The sequence below is a fragment of the Erinaceus europaeus genome, chromosome 15, assembly GCF_950295315.1.
Source record: "Erinaceus europaeus chromosome 15, mEriEur2.1, whole genome shotgun sequence".
Lineage (NCBI taxonomy): Eukaryota > Metazoa > Chordata > Mammalia > Eulipotyphla > Erinaceidae > Erinaceus > Erinaceus europaeus.
The window spans coordinates 23482160-23495521 of record NC_080176.1 but is presented as its reverse complement, the minus strand read 5'-3'; the positions used below and the strand labels follow the sequence as shown (position 1 = coordinate 23495521).

At 48.1% G+C, this 13362-nt stretch overlaps 1 protein-coding gene across 3 annotated transcripts in view; it reads left to right on the top strand.

The window, feature by feature from the left end:
• USP42 (ubiquitin specific peptidase 42) overlaps positions 1-13362 on the top strand; it is a 59203-nt gene that overhangs the window by 25118 nt on the left and 20723 nt on the right. For all 3 annotated transcript variants that reach the window (XM_060173243.1, XM_060173244.1, XM_060173245.1), the window contains one exon: positions 4094-4294. In XM_060173243.1, coding sequence (XP_060029226.1) covers positions 4094-4294 — 201 coding nt within the window. The remainder of the gene's footprint in view (positions 1-4093; positions 4295-13362) is intronic.

Genomic DNA, 13362 nt, shown 5'->3' with positions numbered 1-13362 from the left:
TGTGTGCTCAGCAAGTGTGCCACCATCACCTGGCCCTGGTGTGTGTTAATAGAGGCGGAGAACCAGAGAGAGAGGCCACAGCACTGGAGCTCCCTTTAGTGTGTGAGGGCTCAGCTTGAGCACGGCCGAGCAGCTGCTGTCTCAGGAGTTGCTGCAGTGGGCCGCCACCCGGCCTTTTTCGCGACGACATTGAGTGCTCTTTTTTTTTATTTTTTTATTTTATACCAGAGCACTAAATCAGCTCTGGTTTATGGTGGTGTGGGGGATTGAACCTGAGACTCTAGAGCCTTAAGCATGAGAGTCTCCTTGCATAACCATTATGCTATCTACCCCTGCCCTAAGTGCTCGTTTTTTAAAAAAAATATTTTATTTATTTATTCCCTTTTGTTGCCCTTGTTGTTTTATTGTTATAGTTATTATTGTTGTTGTTGTCATTGTTGGATAGGACAGAGAGAAACGGAGAGAGGAGGGGAATGGACAGAGAGGGGGAGAGAAAGATAGACACCTGCAGACCTGCTTCACCGCCTGTGAAGCGACTCCCCTGCAGGTGGGGAGCCGGGGTTCGAACCGGGATCCTTATGCTGGTCCTTGTGCTTTGCCACCTGTGCTTAACCCGCTGCGCTACAGCCCGACTCCCCCTAAGTGCTCATTTTTAAGTTGACAATCTTGTATGGTCAAATACCCAAATGGTCTTTGGCAGAGCGAAAGTTCCTTACCCCTGAGCTAAAGGAATGAAAAAAGCAAAGAAAAGAAAAAGGCCAGCCCCTAGTCACCTCCCTCCCCCAATTTATTTATTTACTAAAGGGAAAATGGACTAAAGCATCACTCTGGTCTATGTGATGCTGGGACAGAGTCCCTCAGGACCTGACGCCTGCGGTGCAGCTGCTCCAGTCTGCCGTCTCTGTGCCCCTTCGCTGCCGCTGACCAGAGGTTGTCTTCTGGCGAGTGAACTTCCACTTCCTTGTCATCTACTGCAGCAGAGCTGGAGAGGATATTTTATAGATGTCGCCTGTGAATAAAAGCACTTAGAGAGACGCAAACCAGAGTGTCACTGTGGCACGTGATGCTGGGTTCAAACTGTGGACCTCGTGCTCCAGGGTCCAGTGTTTAATCCTCGCACCACCTCCCAGGCCACACGTGTTATTCTTTTATAATATTTATTTTCCCTTTTGTTACCCTTGTTTTATTGTTCTAGTTATTGTTATTGATGTTGTTGTCTAGGACAGAGAGAAATGGAGAGAGGAGGGGAAGACGGGGAGAGAAAGACAGACACCTGCAGACCTGCTTCACCGCTTGTGAAGTGACTCCCCTGCAGGTGCGGATCTGGGGGTTCAAACTGGGATCCTTACGCCGGTCCTTGTGCTTTGCACCACATGCTCTTAACCCGCTGCGCAACCCCCGTGTTGCTCGTTTAAGGATGGCCTGGGAGGTGGTGCAGTGGGTAAAGCACGGATTCTCAAGTGTGAGTTCCCAGGTTCCATCCCTGGTATGGAATGAACTTGAGCAATGCTTTGGTCCTGTTCTCTTTTCTCTCCCCTTTCTCATACCTAGACAATGTAAACGGGTTAACATTTGTCAGGGCACATCCAGACAGATGCTGCATGGGTGTGGATAGTTGGTGCTTGTCTGACTTGGGGAAAAGCAGGAGGGTGACTACTCACAAGGCTTGGCTTAAGGTACTTTGGCCCTCCTGCAGTGTGGTCTCCTGAATAGAATGGAATTGGGATGACCGCATGCTGAAATACTTTACTGGACAACCACCGCAGCCCCAACCTTTGGCCCCCCGGCAGACAGCCAGACCTTTGAAGACATGCTCTTGCCGTGGGTGGTTTTGGATTTTCCCAAACTCCCCGATCGTCACCTGGGTTCTGTTAACATCATAAACTCCTAGTGACCGTTAATACGTCAGTGTCGCACAGTCCTTACAGACCACCCAGCCGGCAGCCCTCCCCCATCGTGCCGTGGCTGTTTGGAGCATGTGTCTATCAGGTAGACAGACAGCACAGAATAGCCCAGCGCTCCTTTGGTGCCAGGGTTCAGCCTTGAGTGTGGACAGGCAGACACCCTGCCCGCTGGGCTATGTCCCTGCCCACCCTGTCATTGGAAAGCAGATCGAAGACTTCATCTATAAATATTTCGATGTATATCTCTATAAAGAATTCTTTCTAAAATTAATGTCTTTTTACTAAAAACCTATTAATACTTAAATTTTCCTAGTTGTCACTTTAGTTTGCCTTTGAACATTTGATTCAGGTAGGGGTCGACAACATAATCGTTCTGCAAAGAGACTCTCATGCCTGAGGCCCAAAGTCCCAGGTTCACCACCTAAACCAGAGCTGAGCGGTACTCTGGTAAAAACAAAAAACCATTGAATCTGTTATTTATTGGGATGAGGTAATGCACCTGGTTAAGTTCAAACATTAGTGTGTAAGGATCTGGGTCCAAGCCCCCAGTCCCCAAAGCAGGGCTGCAGATGTGTGTGTGTGTCTGTCTGTCTGTCTGTCTCTTTCTCTCTCTCCTTAATTTCTCTTCCCCTCTCAATTTCTCTGTCCCGTCCAATACATAAAAGATGTGTTTAAGGGGCTGGGTGGTGGCGTACCTGGTTGAGTTCACGTGTTACAAAGTGCAAGGACCCAGGTTCAAGCCTCTGGTGTAGACCGGCAGGGGGAAGCTTTGCGAGTGGTGAAGCAGGGTGGCACATCTCTCTTTCTCTCTCCCTCTCTCTCTCTCTCTCTCTCTCTCTCTCTCCCTCCCTCCCTCTACCCTCTCAATGTCTGACTATCCAATAAAGATTTAAGTAAAAAGATGTATTTATGGGAGAACAGCAGCATCCCTCAGGCAGCTCATCTTCTGTTGCTGTTGCTGCTGCTGTTACTGTGTTAACCAGAGCCCTGCTCAGCTCCGGCCTGTGGGGTGCTGGGGACTGCCCCTGGGACTGCGTAGCCTTGGGCAAGAGAGTCCTTTGCAGAACCCTCACGTTACTGCCCTGACCTGGGCAGTTGATTCTTTTTAAAGTGATTTAAAAAATTATAACATTTCTCCCAAGATCAGATATATGGGTTGACTATATTTTTATATATTTGCCCATTTTTTCCCTATGGTCCTGCCCTTGTTTTATTTATTTTTTTAAATTTATTTTCCCTTTTGTTGCCCTTGTTGCTTGTTGTTGTAGTTATTAATGTCGTCGTTGTTAGATAGGACAGAGAGAAATGGAGAGAGGAGGGGAAGACGGGGGAGAGAAAGACAGACACCTGCAGACCTGCTTCACCGCCTGTGAAGCGACTCCCCTGCAGGTGGGGAGCCGGGGGCTCGAACCGGGATTCTTAACTCCGGTCCTTGCGCTTTATGCCACGTGCGCTTAACTCACTGTGCTACCGCTCAATGCCCCTTCTTTTCCTTTCTAAGTCACATCTACTACTTCTTTCTCTCTCCCTCTCTTAATTATCTTTATTTATTGGATAGAGACAGAAACCAAGAGGAGAGGGAGAGAGAGAGAGAGAGAGAGAGAGAGACACCTGTAGCCCTGCTTTACCACTCACAAAGCTTCCTCCCTGCAGGTGTGGATCAGGGGGCTAGAACCCTGGTCCTTGTGCGTTGTAACATGTACACTCAACCAGGTGCGCCACCACCCGACCCCCACACCTACTACTTAATATCCTCCCCACCACCTTTTTCCCCCCTCTCCCCTCTTCTCTCTCCAGGTCCTAATAATTGGAGTTCAGTGCTCTCTGGTCATCTTCCCCTAACGTTTCTCCTTTTCTGGAAGTATGGATCAGAATTATTTATGGGGTGCAGAAGGTGGGACTTCTGGCTTCTGTAATTGCCTCTCCCCTGGACATGGGCTTGGCAGGTGGATCCATCTCCAGCCTGGGCCACCCATGGCGAGGCACACACACTACCTGGGTGCTCATTTGTCGTCATTTAATGAAAAAGCCAAGTCACTTAGTGCCCCACCTTGAAACTGTCCTCTCTCCCCTGTGTTTCTGGTTAGCTAGTGACAAGACTTGGGATGTTACCACATTCAGATTTGATGTGTTGCCATCTAGCTTCAGAAATGTCCAGAGCTTTGTTTTAAAGTGTTTTTGTTTCCTAGTCCTAGGTGATGGCATTGCTCCTCCACAAAGAGTTCTTTTCCCATCTGAGAAGATTTGTCTTAAGTGGCAACAAACTCACAGAGTTGGAGCTGGGCTTCAGAATTTGGGCAACACTTGCTTTGCCAACGCAGCTCTGCAGTGTCTGACTTACACGCCACCTCTCGCCAACTACATGCTCTCACACGAACACTCCAAGACATGTGAGTATCCTCGGCGTGTCCCGTGTGCCATACTGGTGTGCTAGCATGCAGTCTCCTTGGTTTCTTTCTTCTCACTCGGACCTGAGGAGGGAAGCCAGGACTTGCATGATTGCTGAGAGGCTGGTTTATCCCTTCAGAAGTCATGGGGCAGTGGGGGCCGGCGGTGGCACACCTGGTTGAGTGCACACGTTACAGTGTGCAAGGACCCGGGTTAAGCCCTTCGTCACCACCTGGAGGGAGGGAAGCTTCACAAGCATTGAAACAGGGCTGCAGGTGTCTCTTGTCTCTCTCCCTCTCTATCCCCCCCCCAATTTATCTGTCTCTAACCAATAACAAATACACGTTGAAAGAGAAAGAAAGAAAGATCAGGAGCCAGGTGGCGGTGCACCTGGTTGAGCACACATGGTACAATGTGCAGTGACCCAGGTTCTAGCCGCCACCAGTCCCCACCTTTAGGGGGAAAGTTTTGTGAGTAGTGAAGCAGGGCTGCAGGTGTCTCTCTTCCTCTCTTATTGCTCCCTTCCCTCTTGATTTCTGTCTCTATCCAGTAAAGATCATTTTAAAAAAAACATAAAAAAGAGTGAAAATCATATAGCAGAAGTCTCAGGAATGGTATCCAGGCTGCATAAGAAAACACCGGAGTCAGGCAGTAGCACAGTGCGTTAAGCGCAGGTGGCTCAAAGCACAAGGACCAGCAGAAGGGTCCTGGTTCGAGCCCCGTTCCCCACCTGCAGGGGAGTCACTTCACAAGCGGTGAAGCAGGTCTGCAGGTGTCTGTCTTTCTCTCCCCCTCGGATTTCCCCATCTCTCTTCATTTCTCTCTGTCATATCCAACAATGACATCAGTAACAACAACAATAATAAAACAAGGGCAATAAAACAAGGGCAACAAAAGGGATTAAATAAATATTAAAAAAGAAAAAAAAGACATATCCCACCTAACTTGACCTATGAGGTTATTTGAAAAGAAACCTACCTATCAACACCTGGCACTCGAAACTCCTTTACTCCTTTCTGGCAGTCTCTGCTGGCTAAGATGTGCCGGCAGCACCTGACCCCCCGAGGCTTGAGCTGGGCCAGGACGCCCTGTCTCTCCCAACAGATATCGCCTGTGTGGTGAGGCCCGGCTACCTCGGGGCACAGCAGAGTCCGCCACCTGTTCAGAGGCCAGCACAGACATTGGCGTCCGCATGTGAGCTCAGCTTCCAGCCTCGGCAGGAGGTCTCTTAGAACCTTCCTTCCCCGTACTACGGCTTCACTGCTCAGAACCAACTTTTAGGGTTTTGGTTTTTTTTTTTTTCCCCTCCAGACAGAGGTAGAGGGAAAGAGACCACAGCAGCACTGAAGCTTCCTCCAGTGAGGTGGTGGCTGGGCTTAGACCCAGGTCGTGCACAGGGCAGAGCAGTGCTCTGTCGTGGTGAACCTGTGTCACTAGGTAAAAGACAGCTGAGTGGTTGAGAAGTAACATGCAGGACCTGGAGCTCCTGCGACTTAGCTCTTGGCCTCCTGGCGTAGTCGGCACCATTCTTCAGGCGGAGCTGTGTGTTGTCCCTTCTGCATTCGTGTTCACGTTGCCGTGTGTCTTTGCCATTCCTTTAGTCACCTGGGTCAAGAAAAGCCCCTTTTGTTGGCCTTGTTTATCATTGTTATTATTGTTTTCATTGTACTTTATTTTTTTTTTTACATTTATTTTCCCTCTTGTTGCCCTTGTTTGTTTATTGTTGTAGTTATTATTGTTACGTTGTTACTGATGTCATTGTTGTTGGATAAGACAGAGATGGAGAGAGGAGGGGAAGATGGCGGGTGGGGGGGAGAAAGAAAGATACCTGCAGACCTGCTTCACCACTTGTGAAACAACTCCCCTGCAGGTGGGGACCTGGGGGCATGAACCAGGATCCTTACGCTGGTCCTTGCCCTTTGTGCCACATGCACTTAACCCTGCGCTGCTGCCTGACCCCCCCCCCCCCATGAATTTTTTAAGAAAGAAACTGAACATTTGCAGAATTCGTACTTTGATGCATTTTGGCTTTTTTTTTTTTTTTTAATTTTTTATTTTTCCCAGAGGACTGCTCAGCTTGGGCTTATGCTGGTGTAGGGGATTGATCCTAGGGCTTTGAAGACTCAGACACCAGTCTCTTTGCATAGCCAGTATGCTATCTACCCTGCATGCTATCTACCCTGCCTCATTTCGGCATTTTCAGACCCTCCTGAGACGAACATACAAATCACCTCATGTCCCCAGCTGCTCTGTCGTGTCTTTCCCGCCCCCCCCCCCCTTTGCTGTGCTTTCTGTCAACTACAGACAGGCTGGTTTCTCTCCCCTCCACCCCCAGAACCCTGCTCAGCTCTGTCAGCTTTGGCTTATGGTGATGCAGGGGATTGAACCTGGTACTTTGGAACCTCAGGCATGAGAGTCTGTTTGCATAACCATTATGCTATCTGCCCCTGCCCCTGCCCCGAGAGAGTCTCTTTATATAATCACTATGCTATCTACCCCTGCCTGGCAGACTTGCTGCTTACTCAGATTTTTTTTTTCCAGCTCTAGTTCTCCTCTATTGAGATTTTCACATTGGCAAGATGCACCCACTGCTGCACCTCTAATGTGGCCCCTGCTGAGCCCCCAACGGGCTGTTGCTTGGGGTGTTCTCCGTGTTGGCCGCCACAAGCGAAGTCGCCGTGAACATTTTAAAACGTGTTTTCAACGAGACATTTTATTCATTTATTTATTTTATTGGGGGAGGGTTAATGGTTTACAGTCAGGTTGGCAGGTAGTAACGCACCGGGTTGAGAGCACATGTTACAGTGCTCAAGGACCTGGGTTCGAACCCCTGGCCCCCACCTGCAGGGGGAATGCTCTGTGAGTGATGAAGCAGGGCTGCAGGTGTCTCTGTCTCTCTCTCTATCTCCTCCTTCTCCATTTCTGACTGTATTCAATAAATAAAGATAATAAAAATTTTTTTAAATTCTATCCAAAAAAAAAGGTTTACAGTCAACAATAAAATACAGTAGTTTGAGGGACTCCGGGCGGTAGCGCAGCGGGTTAAGTGCACGTGACGCCAAGCACAAGGACTGGTGGAAGGATCCTGGTTGGAGCCCCCGGCTCCCCACCTACAGGGGAGTCACTTCACATGTGGTGAAGCAGGTCTGTAGGTGTCTGTCTGTCCCTTCCCCTCTCTGTCTTCTCCTCTCCATTTCTCTCTGGCTTATCCAACAACAATGACAATAATAACTATAACACTAAAACCACTAGGGCAACAAAAGGGAATACATAAATAAATAAATATATACAGGGCCAGGTAGTGGTGCACCTGGTTGAGTGCACGTTACAGTGCACAAGGACCCAGATTCAAGCCCGCAGTCCCCACCTGCAGGGGGAAAGCTTTGAGTGGTAAAGCAGGGCTGCAGGTGTTTCTCTACCCCCCCAATAATCCAATAATTATAATTAATTTATATTGTATAATTATATATTAATAATAAAACAATAAAACAATATCAATATTAGTTAATATATTAGTATTAGTTATAATTAAATTATAATCCAATAATTATAATCAAAATAAGGGAGCCGGCAGTAGTGCAGCAGGTTAAGCGCATGTGGCGCAAAGTGCGAGGACCGGCATGGGGATCCCGGTTCTAGCTCCCGGCTCCCCACCTGCAGGGGAGTCGCTTCACAGGTGGTGAAGCAGGTCTGCAGGTATCTGTCTTTCTCTCCTCCTCTGTCTTCCCCTCCTCTCTCCATTTTTCTGTCTTACCCATCTACAACAATAAAACAAGGGCAACAAAAGGCAATAAATAAATAAATGTTTAAAAATATATAATTAGAATAAAAAGAAAAAAAGATTTGTTTACGACACGGAGGAGAGAGGAGCAGAGCATCACTCGGGCCACGTGATGCCAGGGATCAGATTGGGGGCCCTGTGCTTGAGAGCCCAAGGCTTTATTTAGTCACTTCCCAGCACAGGACATGCTCTTGTGGCCTGGACAGTCAGAGTCGGAAAGGCTTAGTCCTGTGGTGATTTGTGCTTCATTTAAACATGTCCATACCATGTCCCGAATGGTGGCAGTTACTGCCCATCTCTGCTGGCGCTGGGTGGAAGCCCCCTTGCTCCTTGTCACCCCCCAACTCGGTGTGGTGGGTTCAGCCTGTCTAGTGTGGTCCAGCGTCCTCCCTGCACTTTCCTAACCAACCAACAGCGATGCCCAGCAGCTCACCTCCTGCCCCTGCCCTTTGCTGATTGCCTGGTCGTATGTGCTGCAAGATGGCATTCTGGTTCGTGCAGTGGGTTGTCCTGCCTGGATTTGCGGAGAACGAGCGCTCTTTCTTCCTGGGAGGTTGGTAGAGTTTACCAGGGAGCTCTGCCTGACCCTGGAGCTTGCTTGGGCTGCTGTGATAGTTTTGAATGGTTTGTGTGTTTTTGCGATGTATCATTGATTAAGAAAAGGGGGTGGGAATCAGGCAGTAGTGCAGAGGGTTAAGTGCAGGTGGCGCAAAGTGCAAGGACAGGCGTAAGGATCCCGGTTCAAGCCCCCGGCTCCCCACCTGCAAAGGAGTCACTTCACAAGCGGTGAAGCAGGTCTGCAGGTGTCTTTCTCTCCCTCTCTGTCTTCCCCTCCTCTCTCCATTTCTCTCTGTCCTATCCAACAATGGCAACATCAAGAACAACAATAATAACTACAACAATAAAGCAACAAGGGCAACAAAAGGGAATAAATAAATAAATATTTAAAAGAAAAGGTGAGAGGAAGAGAGGGAGAAAACCAAAGTACTGCTTTGGCACATGTGTTGCCAGGCCTTGAACTAGGGCCTCATGCTTGAGAGTCTAGCGCTTTTTCTGCTGGGAGGGAGGTCCCTGTGCCCGAGTAATTTCTGGAGGATTTGTAATTATTGCCTTTCTTTATTCTTGATGTTATTATGTGTCGTCTGTTGTTCTGACCAGTGCGGCTGGAGTTGATCCCTCTGATGGTCTCAAAGAGCCAGCTCCTGGTCTCTGTTGTTTTCTGTCTCGCCTGTGTGCCTCGCTTCCTCCTCCTCTTTGGGCTTGTATGCTGCGCTCTCTGGTCATTTGAGGCCTTTTCTGATGTGTGTTTAACGTTAGAAATTTTCGGGTCTGGGTGGCGGCGCACCTGGTTGAGCGCACATGTTACAGGGAACAAGGACCAGGGTTCAAGCCCCGGTCTCCACCTGAAAGGGGAAAGCTTCGAGTGGTGAAGCAGGGCTGAACGTCTCTCTCTCTCTCTCTGTCTCCCTCTCCCTCTCTCCCTTCCCCTTCTCTCAATTTCTGGCTGCCTCTATCCAATAAATAAATAAAAATAATTTTAAAAATTGAAAAAAGAAATTTTCCTGTAAGTGCTGCTTTAGTTGTATTCTAAATAACATGTTATTTAACTTATGCGGTGCACCTGGTTGAGTACACACATTATAGTGCACAAGGACCCAGGTTCAAGCCCCTGATCTCCACCTACAGGGGGAAGCTTCAGGAGTGTCTGTCTCCCTATCTCCCCACACCATCTCGATTTCTCTCAGTCTCTATCTGATAAATAAATAAATATCCATTAAAATACAATTTGTTATATCATATGTTCCTTTCATTCAGCTCAAACAACTTTCTAATCGTGTCTGTGATTATTTGGAGGTGTGTTGCGTTGCCAAGCTCTTGTGGATTCCCAGAAATTGTCCTGTTGTTTCCAGTTTTTATTTTATTTTATTTTATTTTATTTTATTTTATTTTATTTTATTTTATTTTATTTTTGTTTCCAGTTTTTGTGCACTGTTCCATTCCTCTTCTCTGCTGTGGCCTGTCAGTGTTTGAGTTTTCTGAGTCTGGTTCCAGTTTGGTAATGTGCCACACGTGCGTGATGGGGGTGTATGTTCTGTTCTGGTGATGGACATCCTGTAGACTTGATTGTTTACTTGATAATACCCAGGTGGCCTCTCCACTGTTTGTCTGTTGTTCACCCCTCCCCCCCAAACCAGAGCACTACTCAGCTCTGGCATAAGGTGGTGTTGGGACTTGAACCTGGGACCTCCAAACCTCACGCACTAAAGCCTTTTCGTATAACCACTATACTATCCCTCAGCCCTTAATCACATTTTGAAAGAGAAGGTAGGAATAAGCTACCTTTTGGCTCTGTGTGATGGATTTCAAAGCCCTGTCATATTCTCCCTGCATTAGTAACTTTTCCATGGTAGGGACGTATCTCTGTTCAGCTGCTCACCACTGAAGCACATCTGGCAGGTGGGGGGAGGGGGCAGCTCACTGGGGCAGTGCGCTGCTTTGCCAAGTGCAGGACTCGGGTTCGAGCCCAGCCTCACTGCATTGAAGAAAGCTTCAGTACTGTAGTCTCACTCATTCTCTCGATCTCTCTATCCCTATCTACAAAACAAACAAGACAGTAAAGGACATGCGGCTGGTTTCTAACTGGGACATTGTGAAGGAGCTGTTATAAGCATTGGGGGGCACAGCTCCTCGCCCCCCAGGGTCTCCTCCCTGTATGATTCCACCTCTCAGGGGCTCCCTCCTAATCACAGACAGTCATGGGAGCACGGGGGTGCTGCGGACCTGTCCTTGTGCCTGAGGCTTGGACCTGGGTCCCGGCTCATGACCAAGTATGCGCTCTGCTGGGACCCCTTTCCGACCCAGGAGATAGAAGTGTCCGTGGTGACACATGTCCCAGGGCCAGGGGCTGCCCAGGCCCTCTCCCCGACATGACTGCTGTTCTCTGTGTCTGCTAGTATGTCCGTTTGTCTGCATCCTTGCCAGCGTCTTGGGGTCGTCTTTGTCATTTTTGTGGCCCTAATCGGTGGTTGGTATCTCGCTGTGGCAATGACTGGCTTTCCTCTAATACCCCAAGCTCTGAACACCATCCCATGTACTTCTTTATCTGATCTCCTCAGCGGTTAGTGAGCGCTCATTCTCTCCCTTTCTGTTGAACTCCGGGAGCTCTTCATGTTTGCAGCTGCTTGGTCTTGTTGGGTATGTAGTTTCCAGATGTTTTTTCCCAGCTTGTAATTTGCCTGTGAAGGGCCTTGCCCAGGCTCTCACAGGACAGAAGTGTTGACTTTAAAGCCCAGTTCTCCCGTTGATGAATTGTGTTTTTTTTTTTTTTTTTTTTTTTTATGAATTGTGTTTTTGACATCAAGTTTTAGAGCTCTTTGTCTGCCTTCCGATCCTGGGGCTTTCTCCTTTTTTCCTGAAAGTTGTTTTTTTTTAGTTTTACAGTCACATCTGTGATCACGTTAGGTTCATTTTCATATGGTGTGAGGTGTAGGTTGGGCTGAGTTTTTGGATTTCTGCCGCTCCAGCTGTTGTTAAAAAGACCATCATTCCTCACCTGTGGGAAACCCCTGGGCATGTCTGTGGAGGTGTGTCTGGGCTTCCCACTGTGCTCTGTTGAGTCTGTCCCTTCTGGGCCCTTACCCAATGCATCATGCTAGGTCTTCATACTGGAGAGAGAGAGAGAGAGAGAGAGAGAGAGAGAGATATTCCACTTTTCCTATCGCTGATTCAGCTGTGCTAGTCCCTTTCTCTTTCCTTGTAAGTTATGAATAATCCTGCCAGTAGCTACAAAGGTAGCCAGAGATGTGGTCAGTTGATAATTACCTCCTTTCTCTGCTTTTTTTTTTTTTTTTTCTCTGTTTGTTTTGTTTTTACCAGAGCACTGCTAAGCTCTGGCTGATGGTAGTGCCAGGGATTGAACCTGGATCTTCGGAGCCTCAGGTATGAGAGTTTTTTTTTTTTTTTAAACCACTTATTTATTTATTCCCTTTTGTTGCCCTTGTTTCATTATTGTTGTTACTCTTGTTGTCGTCATTGTTAGATAGGACAGAGAGAAATGGAGAGAGGAGGGGAAGACGGGGAGAGAAAGATAGACACCTGCAGACCTGCCTCACTGCTTGTGAAGTGACTCTCCTGCAGGTAGGGAGCCGGGGCCTCGAACCGGGATCCTTATGCCAGTCCTTGCACTTTGTGCCATGTGCACTTAACCTGTTGTGCTATCGCTTGACTCCCAGGTATGAGAGTCTTTTGCAGAACCCCGATGCTGTCTCCCTAGCCCCTTGATACTTCATTAGCCTGTGAATATGGCAGACTATACTTGTAGATCCCCAGTCTGGAGTCATCTTTGCATCCCTGGAATAAACTCCACTTGGGCATGAATTGTAGTTCTTTAAATATTTGATGAGCTAATACTGTGCCAGGAATTTTTTCATCCCTCTTTATGAGGGAGACGAGTCTGAATTTTCTGGTTTTGTTTTGTCTTTCCTTCTCTCTCGTTTTTTTTTTGTTGTTGTTGTTGTTTTTACCAGAGCACTGCTCAACTCTGGCTTCCGATAGTGTGGGGGCATTGAACCTGGGACTTGGGAGGCTCAGGCATGAACCTGTTTGCATAACCACTATGCACTATGCTATCTCCCCCGCCCTTCTCTCTCTATTAATTTTATTCATCTATTTATGAGAGAGGCGAGGAGAGAGAGCACTGCCAGTGTCCAGTGCTTTACCCTTGACGCCAACCTCCAGGCCTGTCTGACGCGTTGTTGATGCTGGAGCCTCATCTCTCTGGGGGCGACCTTCTCAGCTAGAGACAGAGGTAGAGAGGGAAGATCCCACAGTATGGAAGCTTCTTCCAGGGTTCTGCAGTGGGGCTGGGATTTAAACCCAAGGCTAGATGGCTTCCTATCTCAGTGGCTTGCTTGGCTTGGTTTTGGTATCAGGGTAATAGTTTTATAGATGAATGTGGCATTGGCAGTCGTGTGTGTGTGTGTGTGTGTGTGTGTGTGTGTGTGTGTGTCAGGGACTACAGCAGTGATCTGGTGTGAGGCATTCAGAATGGCCCCAGGGTTCACATATTCAGGTCATCTTAAAACGCTGTTCTGTTTTGCTGTGTCTGGGACTCTGCGCGCACAACACTGCTACCGCTCCTGGTGGTCACCCCTCCTTTCTTTCTTTGCTATTGTGGGGGGTTGTGACAACTGCAGCAGTGCTTCACCACTCGTGGAGCTCCCCCGTCAGCGTAGGAGGTCCGTGGGCTGACGCCTGAGGAAGCTTTATTCCTTTACTTGACGTTTTTTA